Raw genomic sequence first — 24,436 nt, 5'->3', positions numbered from 1 at the left:
TATCCTGTGCAAGTTTCTTCACCTCCCAGTACCTACTGCAGCCTACATCCTTAGTGTATTCATCTCTTGGTCTCCCTCTTCAATTTTTACCCTCCACGCTGCCCACCAGTACCAAGTTGGTGATCCCTTGATGCCTCAGAACATGTCCTACCAACTGATACCTTCTTTTAGTCAAGTTGTGCCACAAACTCCTCTTCTCCCCAATTCTATTCAGTACCTCCTCAGTAGTTATGTGATCTACCCATCTAATCTTCAGCATTCTTCTGTAGCACCACATTTTGAAAGCTTCTATTCTCTTCTTGTCTAAACTATTTATTGTCCATGTTTCACTTCCATACATGGCTACACTCCATACAAATAATTTCAGAAACGACTTCCTGACACTTAAATCAATACTCAATGTTAACAAATTTCTCTTCTTCAGGAATGCTTTCCTTGCCATTTCCAGTCTACATTTTATATCTTCTCTACTTTGACCACCATCAGTTATTTTGCTCCCCAAATAGCAAAACTACTTTACTACTTTAAGTGTCTCATTTCCTAATCTAATTCCCTCAGCATCACCTGACTTAATTCGACTACATTCCATTATCCACGTTTTGCTTTTGTTGATGTTCATCTTGTACCCTCCTTTCAAGACACTATACATTCCGTTCAACTGCTCTTCCAAGTCCTTTGCTGTCTCTGACAGAATTACAATGTCATCGGCGAACCTCAAAGTTTTTATTTCTTCTCCATGGATTTTAATGCCTACTCTGAACTTTTCTTTTGTTTCTTTTACTGCTTGCTCAATATACAGATTGAATAGCATCGGGGAGAGACTACAACCCTGACTCACTCCCTCCCCAACCACTGCTTCCCTTTCATGTCCCTCGACTTTTATAACTGCCATCTGGTTTCTGTACAAATTGTAAATAGCCTTTCACTCACTGTATTTTACCCCTGCCACCTTTAGAATTTGAAAGAGAGTATTCCAGTCAACATTGTCAAAAGCTTTCTCTAAGTCTACAAATGCTAGAAACATAGGTTTGCCTTTCCTTAATCTTTCTTTTAAGATAAGTCGTAGGGTCAGTATTGCCTCACGTGTTCCAACATTTCTACGGAATCCAAACTGATCTTCCCCGAGGTCGGATTCTACCAGTTTTCCATTCGTCTGTAAAGAATTTTGCAGCTGTGACTTATTAAACTAATAGTTCAGTAATTTTCACATCTGTCAACACCTGCTTTCTTTAGGATTGGAATTATTATATTCTTCTTGAAGTCTGAGGGTATTTTGCTTGTCTAATACGTCTTGCTCACCAGATGGTAGAGTTTTGTCATGACTGGCTCTCCCAAGGCCATCAGTAGTTCTAATGGAATGTTGTCTACTCCCGGGACCTTCTTTCGACTTAGGTGTTTCAGTGCTCTGTCAAACTCTTCACACAGTATCGTATCTCTCATTTCATCTTCATCTACATCCTCTTCCATTTCCATAATATTGTCCTCAAGTACATCGCCCTTGTACAGACCCTCTATATACTCCTTCCATCTTTCTGCTATCCCTTCTTTGCTTAGAACTGGCTTTCCATCTGAGCTCTTGATATTCATGCAAGTGGTTCTCTCTTCTCCAAGGGTCTCTTTAATTTTCCTGTAGGCAGTATCTATCTTACCCCTTGTGAGATAAGACTCTACATCCTTACATTTGTCCTCTAGTCGTCCCTGCTTAGCCATTTTGCACTTCCCGTCGATCCCATTTTTGAGATGTTTGTATTCCTTTTTGCCTCCTTCATTTATTGCATTTTTGTATTTTCTCCTTTCATCAATTAAATTCAGTATCTCGTCTGTTACCCAAGGATTTCTACTAGCCCTCGTCTTTTTACCTACTTGATCCTCTGCTGACTTCACTATTTCGTCCCTCAAAGCTATCCATTCTTCTTCTACCGTATTTCTTTCCCCCATTCTTGTCAATTGTTCCCTTATACTCTCCCTGAAACTCTGTACAACCTCTGGTTTAGTCAGTTTATCCAGGTCCCATCTCCTTAAATTCCCACCGTTTTGCAGTTTCTTCAGTTTTAATCTACAGTTCATAACCAATAGATTGTGGTTAGAGTCCACATCTGCCCCTAGAAATGTCTTACAATTTAAAACCTGGTTCCTAAATCTCTGTCTTACCATTATATAATCTATTTGAAACCCTCTAGTATCTCCAGGGTTCTTCCATGTATACAACCTTCTTTCATGATTCTTGAATCAAGTGTTAGCTATGATTAAGTTATCCTCTGTGCAAAATTCTAGCAGGCGGCTTCTTCTTTCATTTCTTACCCCAAATCCATATTCACCTACTATGTTTCGTTCCCTTCCTTTTCCTACTGTTGAATTCCAGTCACCCATGACTATTAAATTTTCATCTCCCTTCACTACCTGAATAATTTCTTTTATCTCGTCATACATTTCATCAATTTCTTCATCATCTGCAGAGCTAGTTGGCATATAGACTTGTACTACTGTGGTAGGGGTGGGCTTCGTGTCTATCTTGGCCACAAAAATGTGTTCACTATGCTGTTTGTAGTAGTTTACCCGCACTCCTATTTTTTTATTCATTATTAAACCTACTCCTGCATTACCTCTATTTGATTTTGAATTTATAACTCGTATTCACCTGACCAGAAGTCTTGTTCTTCCTGCCACCGGACTTCACTAATTCTACCTATATCTAACTTTAACCTATCCATTTCCCTTTTTAAATTTTCTAACCTACCTGCCCTATTAAGGGATCTGACATTCCATGCTCCAATCTGTAGAACGTCAGTTTTCTTTCCCCTGATAACAATGTCCTCTTGAGTAGTCCCCACCTGGAGATCTGAATGGGGGGACTATTTTACTTCCGGAATATTTTACCCAAGAGGATGCCATCATTATTTAATCATATAGTAAAGCTGCATGCCCTCGGGAAAAATTATGGCTGTAGTTTCCCATTGCTTTCAGCCGTTGTTGAACTTAGAAAATGATAATTCCCTACAAACCTTGAAGCAAAAACACGACACAAGATTGTTATTAAGGCAACAGAAAAACTTAGGTAAAAATTACTAGTTTCCTAAAAATTTTTTGTTGTTAGTTATAGTTCTACATCTACATCTACATCCGTACTCTGCAAGCCACCTGACAATGTATGGCAGAGGGTACTTTGAGTACCTCTATCAGTTTTCCCTTCTATTCCTGTCTCTTATTGTTCATGGAAAGAAAGATTGTCGGTATGCCTCTGTGTGGGCTCTAATCTCTCTGTTTTTATCCTCATGGTCTCTTCGCGAGATGTACGTAGGAAGGAGCAATATACTGCTTGACTCCTTGGTGGAGGTAGTTGTTAGCAACCTCAAAAACAGAGTTAATTTATGGTAAATATACATAATATATATTCTTCTTTAAGGGAAAAATGCATAATCCGCAAACTGTAGAATATGCAAATCTAGTATTTCAAAATTTGTGAGCAGATCTTTCACATGTGATTTCACACAAAGGAAAATTCTGAAGTCAGCTTTTACATATAAATAAATGTGTGAATTGCATGGATTTTTTTACTTATCTGTTTATGTGCCAATTTATGAACTGGTGTGCTGAAGAAGTACGTTGCAGTGTGAGTTTATTTCAATCAAAACTGTGAAAATGTGCAGCGCCAGAAAGCAGATCTTCAGCATGTTATAATGCCAATATGACCACACTAAAATTAAGTCTGTTGCATGACTTGTGCTCATAATCACTGACATGGAGTACCTACAATGTCCCTATGGTATCCCAATGTAATACCCAAAACATCAGATCACTCTTTCATTAATCCAGCTTGGCTGAAATACCAGGAAATATTGTTAAGCAGTCACACTGAGAGAATCTCATAAATCAATATATTATGAGATTGAACAATGGAAAATCCAGGATGGAATGTAATATTGTTGATTATGAAATTGATATTTTCATTATCAGTGCATGGATGCTACTATATCTATCACACAGTTCTGCAAAATGTCTCTATCCATGCCAAATGTAACTGTGATGATTCTTTTCATTTCCTTAAAGGTGTCCATTTTCAACCGGTTTATTATGAAAAATATTGAACCAATCATCATTTAAGATCTTTAATTTATAAACAAGTACCAAGTATTTGTAACATTTGAAAGTCCAAATTATTATAATAATTGAAGCAAACAAAATTCCAGAAAACTGTTATTATTCCAAATTATAATTATTGCAGATTTATAAGGAAAATGAGTAAAGGTAATATTGCAGCATACACTTCAGGCATTGAGTGCTAGACAGGCACATAAATAAGATTGAAATCAGTGCTGTCCTTTCAGACAATATCTTCCTACAGAGATCATTACCAAAAACATACATATACACACATCAAAAAAAGTTTTGCATCACCTCCGCTCTGAAAGTTACGGAACCTGTACAGAAAATTGAAATGGAGATCAATATCAACATCATTTCTGCCCTTTTTATTGCTCATGAAAACCACACATTGCATGTTGTACCACCATACAGCGAGTCCTTCAGAGGTGGTGGTCCAGATTGCGGTACACACTGGTACCTCTAATATCCAGTAGCATCTCCTCTTACATTGATGCATGCCTGCATTCGTCGTGGCATACCATTCACAAGTTCATCAAAGCACTGTTGGTCCAGATTGTCCCACTCCTCAATGGCAATGTGGCATAGATCCCTCAAAGTTGTTGGTGGGTCACATCATCCATAAACAGCCCTTTTCAATCTATCTCAGGTGTGTTCAATAGGGTTCATGTCTGGAGAACATGCTGGCCACTCAAGTCAAGCAATGTTGTTATCCAGAAGGAAGTCATTCACAAGATTTACATGATGGGAGTGCGAATTGTCATCCATGAAGACAAATGCCTCACCAATATGCTGCCAATGTGGTTGCACTATTGGTCGGATGGCATTCATGTATTGTACAGCTGTTACGGCACCTTCCATGACCACCAGCAGCATACATTGGCCCCACATAATGCCACCCCAAAACAGCAGGGAACAATCACTTTGCTGCACTCACTGGATAGTGTGTCTAAGGCATTCAGGCTGACTGGGTTGCCTCCAAACACGTCTCTGTCGATTGTCTGGTTGAAGGCACATGTGACACTCATTGGTAAAGAAAACTTGATACCAATGCTGAGCAGTCCATTTGGCATTTTGTTGAGCCCATCTGTACCATGCTGCATGGTGCTGCACAGTGTTGTGGTTGCAGAGATGGACCTCACCATGGACGTCGGGAGTGAAGTTGCACATCATGCAGCCTATTGCAAGCAGTTTGAGTTGTAAGACAATGTCCTGTGGCTGCACGAAAAGCGTTATTCAACATGGTGGCGTTGGTGTGAGGGTTCCTCTGAGCCATAATCCATAGGTAGGGGTCATCCACTGCAGTAGTAGCCCTTGGGCAGCTTGAGCAAGGCATGTCATCAACAGTTCCTGTCTCTCTGTATCTCCTCCATGTCCAAACAACATTGCTTTGGTTCACTCCGAGACACCTGCACACTTCCCCTGCTGAGAGCCCTTCCTGGCACAATGTCACACTGTGGACATGATTGAACTGTAGTATTGGCTGCCTAGGCATGGTTGAACTACAGACAACATGAGCCATGTACCTCCTTCCTGGTGGAATGACTGGAAGTGATCGGCCATTGGACACCCTCTGTCTAATAGGTGCTGCTCACAGCATGGTTGTTTACATCGTAGGTTGGGTTTAGTGACATCTCTGAACAGTCAAAAGGACTGTGTCTGTCATACAATATCCACAGTCAACGTCTATATTCAGGAGTTCTGGGAACTGGGGTGATGCAAAACTTTTTGCATGTTTTCATGATCATGACAGTTTGGCTGATGCCACTGTAAATATCTCAACATTCTTTGCAAAACTGAAACAGTCTCAGTACATTGCAATCATAAATAATAATAATAATAATACTAATAATAATAATAGAAAATTTTGACCTTTAATACAAACTTTTACCTTAATCAATCTCAATACACTGCAATCATATAATAATAATAATCACAGAAAATTTTAATCTTTAATACAAACTTTTAACTTAATCTATACAACATTCCTTATAATGGAATATCACAAAACATTTACAATCAGATCATAACAGCCATAGATAATTACCATCATTGATGCCAACTTTTAACTTAATATGATCCATTAGATTAGAGGGCCACAATGATACTTTCTTTGTTCGTCTTTTTCTAGACTGCTTATAATAGTGAAGTTGAAAAATGGGCTACAATAAATCACCTTCTTGATTGTAATAGTAAAATGGCAAATACAGAATTTGGTAACTGGAAATTAGTATCACACAAGAACTAGGTATGTAAGAAATATGAGTGATGGAACTCATCAAAATGTGTAAAGCCATTCTGTGCCACAAGTAAAGGGTGGTGATTTGCTATGTAAAATGCACTGGTTAATAAATTAATCTATTTTGAAAATAATTTCACTAACATTTCATACCAAGCTTTAACTTACATTGGGTCAACGTCAAAGCACAAAAATGAGACAATATGTTTTCTGATATTAGGTTACCATACCCTCAAAAGAAAAATTTTGCCTAAAGAAAGGGACTTAATGAAAGCAAGCAGTAAAATTACACTATAAGACTCACAGTAAAATCTAGTTCATTATTTAAATTGTTAACTGTATGTGTATAATGCTGGGCTTTGGTCTTTCTGATTACACAATTTAAAGTTTGCAATATTTCTTATAGTACAATTCACTGCTTATTTTTTACCAACCTTGTGTTCTGATACCACCCATTACCTACTCTTTCCTTTCGCTTTTTTTTTTTTTTTTTTTTTTTTAAATCCAACTTTGTCAAGAACTTGCTTCAAAGTGATGTAGAAGTAAATTTAAAAATGAATTAAATTTTTTGTCCACTATGTCTCCACTGTAAACTTCCTCCCACTCTTCTTCTTGTAATTTTATTCTAAACACATTGAGAGACTCATCATTTATTGTTCTACTATACCTAATTGGGGTGTGTTCATTTTCTAGTATAGGGCTCTGAATATGGATTGTAATATATGTAATAAACAGTTCCCAACTTTCCTATATACACATATATTTTACAGTAAAGACTGATAAACATGAACACTGCATGAAGTACAAAGGCAGACTGAATTAAACATGGTGGCTCATCAGAGCAGTTAATGTTCCAAAGGTTGTAATTTGTGTGGTCAATGTGGCTGCCAGTCCAACTTGTAATCCAAAAACCAGCGGGGGCAGAATGATGCTTCTCAGGAGTAGCGGTAGCAGTATGGGAGAGGAGGCGGTGTGTGAGCATGCCTCCCCCAAATGCACACTGAGCTGTCCGAAGAAATGAAAGCTCGAACACATGATGGGTCACACTCTTGTGGGAGGGACAAGCTGTGCACCATCTTGATGTTGAGTTCCTCAGTGAGGGTCAGGTCTATGCTGTTGGTGAGCAGTACAAGCACACAATTATCTAACACCATAATCGACACGTCGTCAATGCGGTCAGGTGGTATGTTGCAGCACAAAACGAAGGACGGAGTGCCCATGTCTCCAATACCTGAAATGTCTTCAAAACCTGTGAATGGGGATGATGATGACATGCCTGAGGAACCTGCAAACTGCAGTGGTGACTCGTTGGATGGAGAAAACGCAACCATTGGTTGAACGGACTCGTTAGCAGCTCATCAAAAGAACATGTGCTCGGGCAGTCCGATTGGGATGGCAGAGGGGTGTCGCAGTCTACAAAGTCAGGCTTGAGCTTGTGTAGAGAAATGGTTTGCAGGCAATCTTTTATCATAATGTGAAATGTCGTCTCGCCCTTCCAGAGTATTTTGAAGGGGCCAAGGTAAGGGGGTTGTAAGGGTTATCTGACAGAGTCATCCCTGAACATGATGTATGAGCAAGTGCTGAGTGCAGTCAGCATGTAAATGTCAGGTGGGGAATGGCTGACAGATGGGTATAGCCAGGTGTTTCTAAAGTGTGCACGCATCCTTCCGATAAAGTCTGGGAAGGAGGGGGAGGATCTTTGGGGAGAATTAGTTCCCCACATAAAACTGGGTTTTTGCCGAAAACGAATTCAGAAATCGTTCCATGTAAATCTGGTTTAAATGTAGAACATAAGCCCAGCAACACCCATGGAAGTGCCTCGGTCCAGAGACAGTCATGGCACCTGAGTGCAGTTTTAAGGGTGCAGTGCCATCATTCCACCAACCCGTTGCTTTTTGGGTGGTGGGCTGTCATATGGATCATTTTAATACCACAAAGATTACAGAGAATCATAAAAAGTGCAGATTAGAACTGTTAACCCTGGTCGGTTGTGATGGTGGACGGGCAGCCGAATCTAGTGAACCAAGAAGAAAAGAATCCTTTGGCCACAGTTTCTGCTGTGATTTTGGGTAAGGGGAAGGCTTCCACCCAACGAGACATTTGTTCTATTGTGGACAGGATATACTTGTGGCCCTCTGACAGAGGCAGAGGACCGATAAGGTTGATATGTACAAGACAGAAACATCCCTTAGGGATGTCAAACTTGCCGAGTGGTGGAGAGGTGTGACATCCTATTTTGTTTCATTGACAGGAAATGCAGCTGGCTGTCCATGTTTGACAGTTCCGTTTCACATCTTTCCACACGAAACACTTGGTGATGAGGCAAGCAGTGCCACAGACACTGGTGTGGGTGAGATTATGCAAGGCGTCGAAAACCAGTCGGCGCAGCATGGGCGGGAGCAAAGGCCGCAGAATGCCTGTAGAAGAGTCACACCACACTTCGCCTGAAATGCTAGGGAACTTAACCTTGGTAAACATGAGTGAAGACTGCGGGCCCTTGAACAGACCCTGAGTGTCCTTGTCTGAAGCTGTAGAGCAACGAGGTCGGATAAATTGATGATACTTGAAATACGACAGGAAATCAGCGGCGATGTTCTCTGTGCCTTTGATGTAGCGTATGTCTGTAGTAAATTGAGAAACCAGGTCGAAGTGGCGGATGTGTCATGGGGGAGGATCCTCTGGCAGGTTGCAGAAGGCATCTGCCAGAGGTTTGTGATCAGTAAGAGTGATGGCCCTTGATGTCAGTGCGGAAATGTTTGACGGCCTCATACACTGCCAGAAGCTCGCTATCAAAAGCGGAATATGTTTTCTATGCTGTAGACAGTTTTTTGGAGAAGAAATGAAGTGGTGAAACTGTGTCGCCTTTGCTCTGTTGTAATACTGCCCTGACCGCGATGTCGCTGGCATCCGTAGTGATGAACAAATCGGCAGACGGGTCAGGGTGGGCAAGTACAACTGCATAAGCTGAAGCTGTTTTAAGAGCCCTGAAAGCCTCTAGCATGGGTTCAGTCCAACAGACTGGTTTAATGGCTGAAGTTTGTTTGCTGGAGAGCAAGTCAGTCAGAGGGGCCTGCATGGCAGTGGCAGAAGGTAGATGATGGCGGTAGTAATTTATAGTACCTAGGAAATGTCTGAGTTCTTTGTACGTAGCTGTTGGTGGCAATGACGTGATAGCCTGCACGCAGGATTTGGGAGGCTGTATTCTGGCTGTAGTCCGTCTGTGGAGACAGTATAACCCAGAAATGTCACAGAAGACTGACACAATTGGAATTTTTCTTTATTGACCTCGACACTGTTGGATGCCAAAGTCTGGAGGACTTGGCATAAATGATCTTCGTGGTCTTCAGTTGATTTGCTGAAAATGAGCATGTCATCCAGGTATGCGAAACACAACTTGAATCATCAAAAGACTTAGTCAATGAAACGTTGCCACGTTTGTGCCGCACATTTTAAACCGAATGGCATGAAGTAGCACTCAAACAAACTGAGTGGCGTGATGATCGCAGTCTTTGGAATGTCTTCTGGCGCTACGGAATCTGGTGATAAGCACGTTTGCAGTCAATCACACTGAAGATAGTGGCGCCCAATAACATATGACTGAAATCGTTTATGTTTGGCACCGGGTAATTCTCCATGACAATGTGAGCGTTTAAACATCTGTAATCACCACACATTCGAAAAGAACCATCGTGTTTGGTGACGAAGTGAATTGGTGAAGACCAATTGCTGTCTGATGGCTGTTGGATGCCTGCCTTCAGAAGCTTGTTAATTTGCTGCCAGGCCGCGCGCAGCTTACTAGGGTTGAGGCGTCTAACCTTGTGTCTAATAGGAGGGCCAACAATGGTAATTATCTTGTGTGTCACTCCATCAGAGAGACTGAGAACTGCACATGAGGCTTAGTAACATTCTGATATTGAGTTTTGGGACGAGTGGGGCATGATGAGGTGTAGCTCTTAGCACGAGTGAGAAAAGGCAGAACAAAAGTCACGTGCCTATTACGCGAGCACGGCGTGTGCTTGTTTGTAGAAGTTGGCTGCGTGCGCTGCATGGTGCACGGTGCAGAGTGAGGTGCACAACAACTGTCTGTTGTTAGCTTTGCCTTGGGCAGCCGTCGTGGGTGAGAGAGGCGCTGGCATTGCGCGAGAGACAATGATGGCCATCGAGTTGCTTGGCTGGCGTGCGAGAGAGGGGGAATGATTAACAACAAGTGGGGCAGCCACCTGTGTAATGGGCATGATCGTGCTGCCCGAGTGACTGTTATTAGAGATACTGTTTGAAACATGAGGCACTGCATGTAGTGAGCACTTGGGCAGTGTGGAGGTTACTGAATGCGAATTGTCACACACAATGAATGTTTTTGAACTAACCTGATGAGTGTTCAAACTGATGCTTGGCAATCAAGTTTGATCTGGTAAAGGAACTGCAGATTGCAGTTTCAACAGCGAGGTGCAGGCCGCAACGAGCTCATTGTAAGTGTGAGCAATGCGTTGTTTCAGCTCATCGTTCTCCCAGCGGAGGTGCACTGCTGAGTCATATTCTGAAAGTAGGTTAGTGACACAGGTCACAATCTTGCCCGTGAGGGCGGAACACTCATGAACTATATCCCATGTTGCGGCGGAAACGGAACAAGGAGAATGGGTGCCGGATAATGGTATCTGAGTGTTAGACAGGTGGTGTAACACTGCACACTGGACTACATTCGGGGAGAGCTTGAAATGGGACAAAAAATCCATACCGAGAATTGGTTCATCGATGTCGGCGATGTAGAAGGTCCACAAGAAACACAGAGAAGGGGATAGGTGCACCATCACTTTCACAGAACCAACAGTTTGTAATGTTGTTGCGTTGACAGCTCGTAGGAGAGACTTCGTCGGTGAAAAGTCAGTAGGAGCCAACGATCGAGGTATGATAGACATGTCAGTGCCATTGTCAATTAGGTAGACAAACTGCGATGAAATGTCTGTCACGTATAAATGACCATTCGGGCGAGGGGATGAGTGGACGGAGTGCAATGTTAGGAGAAGCCTGTGAAGTTCCCTGCAGGACTTGGCGTCACTTAGTTCCTGTAGTCGGCGTTTGGGTGTTGGCAAGGTAACCTGCACTTCTTGGCCTCAGCCCCAAAAATCTTGTGGTACCAATAGTGCAGATGAGCTGGATGTCGTGGTGGCAGTGACTGTGATAGCGAGGGAGGCTTGTTCTCATTGATCTGTTCTGGGATGTAAACCGGGATGTATGGATCATGGGCAATTCTTGAGTGCTTGGAAAGAGTGAATGAGTACTGCCTGGTGACGTAGAAGGCTTGGAAGCAGAACGGGCCCTGCCCCTGCCTGCAGACGGCTGGTAAACAGGAGGTGTAGTGTCACACAGCGATGGTGGATGAGCGGGGTGTTTCTGGCCCAGGAGCGCATACAGCTGATCTGTGATGCATAGGCGAGAACTGATAGACTCAAAAGAGTGTGGCAGTAGGTGTATCTGTAGGTAAGTAGATAACTTGGCAGACCATACCACCCACAGGGTGACATCTGGCATCGTGTGTTCCCTCATGAGTAACCTGAGGCAGTGCCAAAGTTGTGACTCAGTGCGGTCCCCCAGGTGCTCCTCATACAGAATCTTGATTATCAATTCATGTGGCGAGTACGCAAGTCGGTCCAAAATCGTTTTCTTGGTGAACTCATAATTCGATGGTGGTGGAGGCGAAAGTAGGAGATCACAAATTAAATCTGAGTGTTCGTGAAGGTGTGTGACCAAACATAGGAAATTGGAGTTGTCGTCAGTCACTCGATGCAGCTTGAAGAGCTGCTCCACCAGTGTGAGCCATGAAACTGGATTGTCTTCGTATAGTGGAGGTAGCTTGGGTAGGTGGCCTGGAGGTGGATACAAAGGTGGCTGCAGCATGTCTTGGAAGGCCTGCGGTCCCACTGAACATGAGTTCATGCTGGGACCCGGTATCACTGGAGCGGAAATGTTAGTAGCACACACATTCAGAACAATGGCTGGTTGTAATGTCTCTGAAGACACCCGAAAACATGATACGGCAGGCACAGTCGGTACCATAGAAGTGAACAGGTGAGCAGCACATAATGAGGGCACGCAAACTATACTGGATATTGCAGGTATAGGGTTGGGTTGTTTGGGGGAAGAGACCAAACAGTGAGGTCATCGGTCTCATCGGATTAGGGAAGGGCAGGGAAGTCGGCCGTGCCCTTTCAAACGAACCATCCCGGCATTTGCCTGGAGCGATTTAGGGAAATCATGGAAAATCTAAATCAGGATGGCTGGATGCAGGATTGAACCGTCATCCTCCCGAATGTGAGTCCAGTGTGCTAACCACTGCGCCACCTTACTCGGTGCAGGTATAGTACTGACATTGTCCAACTCAGAAATGACGCAGAAAGCTGGTGTGGCAGATGCAGACAGTACTGCAGAAAGAGTGATCAGTTGTATGGTCAGAATCGAGGGTCCTCCATGGGTGACGTGGAGGGGGGGGGGGGGGGAGGGGGGGGGGGGAGGGGGGGCAGTGGCCTGGAGCTTAAAGAGGCAACAACAACAGTTTCCCGTGCACACTGGTCATGTGCTCTTCATGGTAGCACCATAAAACACTGGTGAAACCTGTTGGCTGTCGCATTGTCATAGTACAATGTTGCTGGGTAAATAGGCTATGTTGAGTGCACTCGTACCCAAGTGGTCGCGAAACTGTGTCGCTGATCCGGTGGTTTGTTCTGGCAAACTGGAGGCATAAAAATGTCTGTTACTGATTTGTGAGGAAGGTGAGCCTGGCGTAGCTTGGTAATAGTTGGCTTTGTGTGTGTTTTGCACAAATGGTGGCATTGCACATGGCACTACTGTAACCGACGTTGTGGCACTTAGAGGATCAAAGCACGTGTGTGAATTTCAGTCCCTTTGAACTTCGTACGAGTGATCTATCGACACACTATTTAGTAGATCATCCACTTCACTTTTCACTTATTGTTGTGCGTAATCCAGCAAAACAAAACCTAAGTCCATGGTCTGAGGTAACTGTGTAACACTCTGTCATTGTAGAGTTGCTAAAGTAGAGGTTATCCTCATCAAAGATCGTAGATCATTGTCCATTAGCTGCAAAATAACCAAAGGCAGAGGGTTGTGTTAGCCTGGTTGTAAGAGCTGGGCCTCCAAATCTTTGTAAAGAATGTTCAGTGATGTAGCCATGGCATTGTATGTGAAACCTGTTGATTCTGTATGACGGGCGCGGAAGTCGCAGAACTTTTTGTCCGGGTTCACCAATATAGGATTCTGGATACAGATCATAATATATGAATAAACAGTTCCCAAGTATCCTATATACACATACATTTTACCATAAAGACTGATACACATGAACACTGCATGAAGTACAAAGGCAGATTGAATTAAACATGGTGGCTCGTCAGAGCAGTTAATGCTCCAAAGATTGAAATTTGTGTGGTCGATGTGATGTATCTATGCCACACTAGTTTCCTGTTGACAGGGTGTAAGGCTGTCATCTGACCATCATGATCTGGCAGGCAGTTTAGCTTAGTCCACATTATTTCAGTGAAATATGTGGGGTATAGGAACAGGTTGTCTTCTTTGAGGCATCTGTTCTACTTGGAAATTAGATCTTTGGGAGTAAGCTGAAGCTAAACATAAACAATGCATACTGTTTCTGACTGATAACATTTGTAAAACAAAACTTTCACATACCTTAAGGCTGCTGTTGTTATTACAATGTTCTATTGTGAGTATTACCAGATGAGCTAGAATTTTAAAAGCCTTCCTGCTGGTGCCATGTAAACTTTCATAATCTTAAAGCACTGCATTTCTAGCTGTAATTTGACTGCAGCACATTCAAAATGTTATTCAGTGGATTACTGACTTATTTCTAGAGTCAGTAAGTGTCAGTGTTGTAATAAATGAAATTGTCATCACATCTTCTTTAAGTCACCGTAATCCTACAGTAATAAGAACTGACTATGTAGCTTTCTAAATATATGTGTTCAATCAAAGCACACGCACCTGTATTCTATCAACTGATTCTCTTATTTTTTGAAGAGACAACAGTACCTTTTCTCTAATACTTGAAAGATTTCTTAAGTTCTATTAAAATATTTTTATGCCACTCCCTTTGTCTCGGAAATTTCTGACAAGTTGTTTAAACATATAAGTGACATTACATGATTACACGTACATTTGACTTCAAACAAATGATACTCAACCAATTCTACATATCCTCTGCAGATTCAAAACTTTTTTCATTTAGGAACCAGTCTACTATGAATATTGGGAACTACAGATAGGGATAGAAATAATTCTGGCTCCACGTAACACTATGTATAAATAGCAGTGCAAATTGTCATGTTCTTTCAGCATTTTGAAGCAAACCACATTATGTATGATAAGACGATAAAGGTATCAATATTAACAATATTTTAATTTCTTCTCATAAGTGTAGCTGTGAGAAACAACTTAATACAAAATCATGATTTCTTTTTGCCTGTACTTGTCATTGACCAAGAAGGTAAGTGTTGGTACTGTCGTGGTATTCAGTCTGAAGACTGGTTTTCTACAGCTCTCCATGCTATTCTATCCTGTGCAAGCCTCTTTATTTCTGAATAACTGCTGCAACCTACATCTTTCTAAATCTGCTTACTGTATTCTCTTGGATTCACTCTATGGTTTTTACCCCCCCACACTTCCCTCAGTTACTAAATCGATGATCCCTTGATGATCTCTTCTTCTTGTTAGGTTGTGCAACAAATTTCTTTTCTCCCCAATTCTATTCAGTACTTCCTCATTAGTTATGTGATTGACCCTCTTAACCTTCAGCACTCTTCTGTAGCACAACCCCCCCCCCCCCCCCCCCCCATCCAGCCAAGAGCTTATATTGTCTTCTTGTCTAAACTGTTTACCATACGTTTTTCACTTCCTACATGGCTATATTTCATACAAATATTTTCAGAAAAGCTTTCTGAGACTTAAATTTATATTCAGTGTTAACCAATTTTTCTTTTTCAGAAATTCTTTTCCTGCCATTGACAATCTACATTTTGTATCCTCTCTACTTCAGCCATCATGAGTTATTTTGCTGCCAAAATAACAAAACTCATTTAATACATTTGGTGTCTTGTTTCCTGACCTAATCCCTCAGCACTGGCTGATTTAATATGAGTACATTCTATTATCCTTGTTTTGCTTTTATTGCTATTCATCTTATATCCTCACTTCAAGACACTGCCCATTCTGTTCAATTGCTCTTCCAAGTCATTTGTTGTCTCTGAAAAGAACTACAATGTCATCAGCAAATCTCAAGGTTTTATTTCTTTGCACTGATTTTTAATTCCTACTCCAAATTTTTCTTTGGTTTCCTTTACTGCTTGTGATATTAAAATTGAGTAATATTGAGGGTAGGTTCAACCCTGTCTCACTTCCTTCATGACCTCTGCTTCTCTTTCATGCCCCTCGACTCTTATAAATGCCATCTAGTTTCTGTACAAGTTGTAAATAACCTTTCACCCCCTGTATTTTACCCGTGCTGCTTTCAAAACTTCAGAGAGAGTATTCCAGTCAACAATGTCAAGATCTTCCTCTAAGTCTACAAATTCTGTAAATGAAGGTATGCTTTTCCTTGACTGTTCTAAGAGAAGTTGTAGAGTCTGTACCGTCTCATATGTTCCTACATTTCTTCAGAATCCAAACTGATCTTCCTTGAGGTCAGCTTCTATTAGTTTTTCCATTCTCAAGTAAGTCATGTTAGTATATTGCTACCATGACTTATTATGACGATCGTTCAGTAATATTCACACCAGAGAGCAGCTGGGTTCTTTGTAATTTGAATTATTACAGTCTTCTTGTCTCATAAATCTTGCTCCCCAAATGGAACAATTTTGTCAGTCTGGCTCTCCCAAGGCTACCATCTACACCAGGGCCCTCGTTTTGACTTAGGTCTTTCATTGCTCTATCAGGTTCTCGCAATATAATATTCCCCATCCCACCCTTTCATCCTCATCTGCATCCTGTCCCCTTTCTATAATATTGCCTTCAAGTCTATTTCCCTTGTATAGCCTCTCTGTATACTCTTTCCACATTCAAACTTACCCTTTTTTGCTTAGTACTGGTTTTCCATCAGAGCTCTTGGTGTTGATACAACTGCTCCTCTTTTCTTCAAAGGCTTCTTTAATTTTCCTGTAGGTGGTATCTATTTTTCCCCTAGTGAAATATGGTTCTAAATCCTTACATTTGTCCTTTAGCCATTCCTCTTTAGCTCTTTTGCACGTCTTGTCAATGTCATTGTTTAGATGTTTGTATTCCCTTTTGCCTGCTTCATTTACTTCATTTTTATATTTTCTCCTTTTACCAGTTTAATTCAATATCTCCTGTGATATCCAAGTATTTCTTCTAGGCCTTGTCTTTTTACCTATTTGATCCACTGCTGCCTTCTCTATTTTGTCTCTCAAAGGTACTCATTTGTCTTCTACTGCATTCCTTTCCCGTGTTCTACTCAGTTGTTGCCTAATGCTCCCTCTGAAATTCTCAATGACTTTTCATTCTTTTGACTTACCCATGTCCCATCTCCTTAATTTCCTACCTTTTTACAATTTCTTCAGCTTTAATCTACAGTTCATAATCAATAAATTGTGGTCAGAGTCCACATCTGCCCCTGAAAGTGCCTTACAATTTAAAATCTGGTTCCATAATCTCTGTTTTACCATTACATAATCAGCCTGAAACCTTCTGACATCTCCACGTTTCTTCCACATATGCAGCCTTCTTTCATGATTCTTAATCCAAGTGTTATCACTAGGTACTCTTTGCAAAATTCTACCAGTTGGCTTCCTCTGTCATTCCTTTCCCCCAGTCCATATTCACCTACCATTTTTCCTTCTCTTCCTTTTGCTACTATCAAATTCCAATCCCCCGTCACAATAAAATTTTTGTCCATCTTAACTATCTGAATAATTTCTTTTATCTCATCGTGCATTCCTTCAATCAGGATTTATGGAACATAGTATTTTATAGAGCAACATGTAAGATACAGGTTGTGCTTAGTCTGAACACACTGGCTGGACAACAGTAAGACAGCATAAAGAATAGGCCGAGCACTCATTTACAATCAATTAAATAACACTGTTTCTTTGCTGGCACACCATAGTACACCAGGGGGGCCAACCCAGGAACCCGCTATAAGTGGACCTGTGAACTGTGTGACACATTCTCTCTGAAATCGTATGCATCATGACTGAAGTTACATCAAATCTATTCTTCATCTGTGGTGCATGTAAATTTGCACTACTGTGGTGGGTGTGGGGATAGTGTTTATCTTGGCTATGATAATGCATTCACTATGCATTCGGTGTTAAAATCCTCGAATATAGTAATTTTAATATAACCCTTTTAACAGTTCTAAAACTCTCCAAATATAATAATTTTAATATTTCTGTTTAAACACTTCTGTGTTTGCAAATTCAACTTCTGCTCCTATGAAGTTCAATAATGATCAGTAATAGTAAGGATATTTTTAAGAGAACTGTCTATATAATCTAGGAATTATTTTACTTATTGTTTTATAAATGAAATGAACTTTACTTAATTTTTATGAATTTTTTCACCTGAATGCTTGGAATGAAACTTACGTTAAAGCATATTAATTTTCGTTTGATAATAATAGAAAATCGAAACAAGCGAATATGTCATGACTATGGGAAAGGAATTGCTGATCAGTGTTACCCCATGGTATGGCATAATTTTGATCAGGGTTTATTTTGCTTGATTATCAGTGTTATACTTTTACAACAATGAAAATATTATGCTTTAAAAAAAGTTAAAACACTACTGTAGTTACAAAATAAATAAAAATTGGCCTACGCTTTTAACTATAAGAACAAGAAAAGTCAAACGTTTTAAACTCGACAATCAGATTTAACCTACTTCATAGACCTAATATCAGTATCAGAGAAAATAAATTTCCCTCATTTGCAATGTATTGGCTCCATTGCTGTGACGATTTATTCTTTTCCTATGTCCATTGTGTTTGCAACATTTGAGAATACAAAAAAGGTTGTGGCTCCAGTGTTTATTTTTCAGATGAAATTAACTTCATAGAGTCTCAAATTTGTCTTTCTTATTATCTGGCCAATAAAATGTTGAATTCTTTTCTTTCCTGGGAATAGAACAATAGCACCACTTAGTAATTGCTGTGTTATTCCTGTTTTGACTTAAGTTGAAGTGGTATCTTTAAGGGAAAATTGACATGAGTCTAGCACTTCAGAGCCTTAGTTACTTGTTTCCAGCATATTTTCGTCTTCTTGTGACTCTGCACTTTCCTTGTATCCTCTATATCACAAGTGACCAAATCCTTAACCTCCATGCCTTTCCCCAGAGGTAAAGTCAGGTGCTTTGTATAGTGGAAAGGTGTGCTTGTATTTGGGCCAACAACTCAGGCTTGCTGGAGTTGTTCTTCAAAGAATGCAGCCCAGGAGGGTTTATCAGTGTTAATCATTCTTATTTTGTGGAATCTTATGCAACACTTCTTCAGGACAGAAAGACACAAAACCAGTGTTATTATGTTAGCCACAGAATTCATACCTATCTTCATCAAATTTTCTTTCAACAGTTTATGAGATACTGACTTGTACATCACTCCTCTGTTGGATTTCTTCCATTCATCTAACATACATTGCTGTACTATCTTTAAGGGGCAAACGAATGTCACGCCAAGAGGCTGGTAAGGGTGGGTCACATTTGGAGGCAAGAAGACAAATATAATGTCATATTCCTCACAAATCTTGATGACACTTATTAAGATATAACTGGATAAGTTATCCCCATTCATAATCTTGTGTCCTTGCAATTTCTTGGCATAGAGCAACAAAATTTTCATTAACCATGATTCAAATGTGTTAAGATCAAACCACTCACTCATATTCCTGTTGTAACCAGCTCCATCGACATTTCCCTCAGTCCAAGTAATCATACAGGCTTACTTTCATAAACAGTAAATGGGGGTAGCAATGTTCCATCTGCAGCTGCTGCCATCATAATACTGATACTAGTTTTAGATGTGTCTAAAATTCTCACGGGATACTTCAAACCTCTTTTGACAAACACCATCACCTGTCTTGGGTCATCAGAAGATTTTATTTTGGTGTTGTTAATTATATTAGAGTCACTAACTCCATCCAACATTTCCCTAAGATTAATATAATGTTCTGCATCCAAACAGTTGATATAACTCTTTTTGTGTTCTCTCCAATTCTCACTATCAGTTTGGTGTTTCTTCTCAGAAATGCATGAGCCCACTCTAATCCTGGCTGATTGACTTTAAATGTGTTTTCCATTTTCTTTGCATGGTTAAGGTAACCTGTACAGTGTTGCATACATCTATGTTTCTCAGTGGAAAACCCCACTTGACACATATCAATAAATCCTCAACAAGTATTTCCTCCTGTTTGCTGTTTAAAGCTGTTGGCACATCCATCTTGTGTTTACACTTATTCCATATCTTATCGTTAAGGGTTTTGTATGGTACAGCAAAATCTTCTAAAGCTCTCCTAATGCTCATTTTCCCTTGGCGTGTGGCCTTTCCTGCATTTTCCGGGAAAATGAAATTGGATTTGCACCTTCCGCTGGACCCAAGTTACTTGGCATACGTTCTCACCATGTTCCTTATTACCCTATAACAAGACAACTTTGCATATAAAGCCCTATAACTACACAACAGTATTACTTAAAAAGTTATGTAAATGTTCATATGATACAATTAATGAACAGTTAACAATAACTTCCTCTGTCTGTACAGCCTGTGAAGCTCTTCAAGTGAAGTTTTCACTGTTAACTTTTTTACAAGCATTAAACTGTTTCTCACAACACTTACTGGTCAATTGTAGGTGAGAAACTGAGCGAATTCTTGGCATTCAGTCAAGTAAACAAAAATGTTACCTTTATTAGTACATCACGCACTGGGTCTCCATTATTATTGCAGTTTCATGGGAGAGCTCAACTTTCAAACTATAGGCCAAATAATTGATACTGCCCAGCTCTACCAGTATTTTCCCATTTTATGATATTCTATATTATGTCTGTTGATCTAGAAAGTACAAAGCATAATCTAATAGGGAACTTTGTAACATTTGCTGTAGAGCCTATATGTCCTCTAGATAGTGAAAATTTGCCTGTGAAAAAATAAAAATTAGAAAGTAAAGTAATAATTACAATACCAATTGTAAAGTAGAATTAACAAGTATGTAGCTTCCCTTGCACAGTTGGTCTGTGTTTTCATATTTTTTTGGGCACATATAAAGACTATTCAATGTGTTAAAACAATTCCTCAAAGATACATGCGCTTGAAAGCTGTAATATTACATTTTAGTTCTAGTATTCAGCTTAGTAATATAATCTTATAAGATAATGTCAAATGATGTATTAATGGACAGGGTAATTTGATTCACTCCTGAAATTCAGGGAGAATATAAAAGTGAATATTTACTATTTCTATTTTTAGTGTATTTGTTTGTTGAAACTGTTTTTATTTTCATTTCTCAGTGTGTGAGTCAAAGCTGGTATTTACAAGTGACAATGCAGCTATTCTGGTTATCACCACTTCTACTGTACCCTCTCTGGAAAATGCCAAAAATAGGGAAAATCCTCTTGGTTATCTGTTTTATCATTGGACTGGCAATAGATTTTGGTGTTGCATATGGATTTGAGATTAGAGTTTCAGTGCCAGAACGCAGAGCTAAGTGAGTAGTAATAGTTTTTTAATCTGCCTTTTTCACCAATGGTAGTAGCTCCACTATAATTAAATATTTTTTCTCCTTTGTAATTTTATGTTACTAGATAAACAATGACATTAAATATATTCTTCTCACCTGTGAATACTGTAACATGATGAAGACATGATCAGCATAGAATGAAACTTATGATAAATCAGAAGTAGTTTGCCACAGTGTTAGCTAAACATAAAAAGCAGCATTAATGTACTCTAGCAAAAAAAGATGCATTCATCATTGAAATACGAACTCTTTGGAAAAAGTAACTGTGTGATATGAATGTCAGATGAAGGAAAAAAAATTAAAAAGTTTCAGTGCAACAAACTAATTCGTCTGCATGCAAAAAAGTATTTATAACATGAAGTTATTTCACATAAGAGTAAAAGTACAATGCTTAAAACAAGTATGAGAGCAATGGACTTAGAGAAAAGCTCAATATTTACCATTATATTGTAACCTATGGTAGCAACATGGAGTGAATGACATGTCTTCTCTCTAGCAGCTAAAACTGTTGTAGCTGCAGCTCAAATTCAAGCACAACATTAAAGAATTATTGCAACTGTGATAATACATAATGCTATGGTATAAATGTGTCTGTGAACTGGAGGATTATGTGTGAGTAGTTCTGTTTAAGTTTCCCTTAATTGTGGCTCACTGATACCCCAAGCAAAGCTTATCAACATTGACAGTACACAAGGAACAGCAACTAACAATGTTTACAAAATAATTTCATTTTAATCTTGGTTATGATGACAATGGCATATGCTCTACACAATACTGTGGTGAGAGGCAGATAGTAGAATTCATTTTACAAGTATTACTCTGCGTGACCTGCACTAATGTTTATATAAAACATCATTGATTATTAAAGCAACAATAATTTCAGGCTAATTGTTTAGAAATAAACCCTACTCTTTCCACCATATCAGCACTGCACTTTTTTCAGAACAACTTATTGTATAAAACTGTCAAACAGATATTGTTTCTTCCATAACCTATGATTCATTTGGTATGCCACCAATGTCTGCTTGTGTCTGTGTATGTGCGGATGGATATGTGTGTGTGTGTGTGTGTGTGTGTGTGTGTGTGTGTGTGTGCGAGTGTATACCTGTCCTTTTTTCCCCCTAAGGTAAGTCTTTCCACTCCCGGGATTGGAATGACTCCTTACCCTCTCCCTTAAAACCTACATCCTTTCGTCTTTCCCTCTCCTTCCCTCTTTCCTGACGAAGCAACCATTGGTTGCGAAAGCTAGAATTTTGTGTGCATGTATGTGTTTGTTTGTGTTTCTATCGACCTGCCAGCGCTTTCGTATGGTAAGTCACATCATCTTTGTTTTTAAATATATTTTTCCCGCGTGGAATGTTTCCCTCTATTATATTCATACAATTAAAGAAACATTTTGTTGTCTGGTAATGCAGGTGAAGCACGGCCAGTTTTTCTCTCATTCAATCTCAAAAAGTAGAAGCTCTTACAGTAGCTCGTGGTGGGTTTATGGAATATTAATTATATTTCAGTGATGTTTTTTACTAGGATGTTACTTATTTGGATGTCAAATGTGGGGAAGAAGCAGCATTCTTTCATTCGTCCTATTTCTCAAACATCCTGTGTACCCAAATTTATAAAGTTATTGGTGTGAGTATGTAAGATACACATGTAGAAAATTAAAACCAACTATTCACAAATGGCTAAGTAACCGTAATGTAGCAGTAAAATAGTTTTTTTCACATTTCCACTAAATGCAATGATTTCTGTGAAATTTACTTCTTTGATGGTACACTAATGTTGAAGCTGTGATGAAATGTGAAGTTATATACAGAAATTAAGAATTATTTAAATGCTTGCTTCTTACCATACAACAGCTGAAAATATTAAATTGGGATAGATGGATTTGATAGATATCCAAAACATTAATATATGTTCGACTATCCAATATTTTAAGACAGTGATATGGGTTGGTTTCCAGCAGAAATGGCTTAGGAGTAAGTTGGTTACTGGAAACATAAGATTTGGCTCTGTGGGCTTTCAAATAAAATGATGTGGTGAGTGGTCCTCAACTATGTACCCTCTGACTCAGAGTTGAAATATTGAAAGTTTTGGCTGGTTTCATTGTCTAGGGGCCGGGATACATAGTTGCTGCATTACAAGCCAAATACTGCTGAGTCTACAGTATACAATATGAATACACACAAGAATTGAAAGGTTGAAGGTTCCTATCACTTGGCAATTCAAATTTTGAATGTAACATAAACATTTATACATGAAAGATTGCAATTAAATAAATTCTGCAGGTACTATTTTAACAACTTTAAATGATGAGTACGATGGCAGAAGTACCTTTAAGAATGCCCCTTATTACTGCAAAACACTTATTGGTGTCGATGGTTGAGCAATTAAATAAAATATAAGTTGAATAACAGAGAAACAATAGATACCTACTTCACGTAATCAGTTATGAGCATCATCATGGCATGCAAGATATTCTTTTCTAATTGCAAACTATACCTTCAGTGCAGAAGCCACGAAAATCTCACAAGTGCACAAGTTGGCACTATGAAATATTTCTATCTCCTGCGAACACACATAAAGCACTCCACACTCTCCAAGTCTCTCCTGTAACTGAGCGTGTGTCGCACTGTACCATCCAGGTCTACCCTGTCCTCTCCATACTCTTCAGAACTCCCACTTCCATCCAGTCTACCCATCCATGAGCACTGTGATTGGCTAGAGTGTTCCTGCCACGTCTTCAAGCCAACATTCACTTACAAACAGAATGAAACATTTGAAATACTGGATTTAGATTTAAATAAATTGAAATTAAATAAATATTCTTATGGCTGGACCATAAACACGCTCTAACACACATTATTAAATACATAAACAAATTTAATAAACATACATCAACAGAATAGAAACAAAGTAGGTCTGTAGTCTAATGTAAAAGTACATAGTTTATTTTTATCTTTTACTTTATTCAAATTTCAAATAAAATTCTTTGTTACAATACCCTTTTTCATTATTTTTAATTTACTAATGTTTATTATTAAACTGATGTTAAATAGGAGTTTCTCATTTTTATTGTTAAAAGCATCCTTGAAGATTTAGATGAATAGTATGTGGACAAATGGAGTTTCATTTATTACTAGTCAGATGTGAAATGATAATGTGCTTAAGGAACTCTACACAAGTGCCTGTAAAAGAAAGAGCAGACATTGTTTATTATATTTGTTTACAGTCTCAAAGTGAAAAATAAATTGTTGGTATAATTTGTCTACATCCTAGACAGATACTTCGCATAAGATAACAACATGGCCAGAGTGCTAACAAATGAAATGCA

The 24,436-nt window shown here is 39.5% G+C and overlaps 1 protein-coding gene across 1 annotated transcript in view; it reads left to right on the top strand.

The window, feature by feature from the left end:
- LOC124775555 (nose resistant to fluoxetine protein 6-like) overlaps window positions 1–24,436 on the top strand; it is a 153,157-nt gene that overhangs the window by 52,794 nt on the left and 75,927 nt on the right. Inside the window, exon 6 of the mRNA XM_047250384.1 lies at window positions 20,876–21,072. Within this exon, the coding sequence (XP_047106340.1) occupies window positions 20,876–21,072 (197 nt within the window). The remainder of the gene's footprint in view (window positions 1–20,875; window positions 21,073–24,436) is intronic.

The sequence above is a fragment of the Schistocerca piceifrons genome, chromosome 2, assembly GCF_021461385.2.
Source record: "Schistocerca piceifrons isolate TAMUIC-IGC-003096 chromosome 2, iqSchPice1.1, whole genome shotgun sequence".
Classification (NCBI taxonomy): Eukaryota; Metazoa; Arthropoda; class Insecta; order Orthoptera; family Acrididae; genus Schistocerca; species Schistocerca piceifrons.
This window is presented reverse-complemented; position numbering and strand designations above follow the sequence as displayed.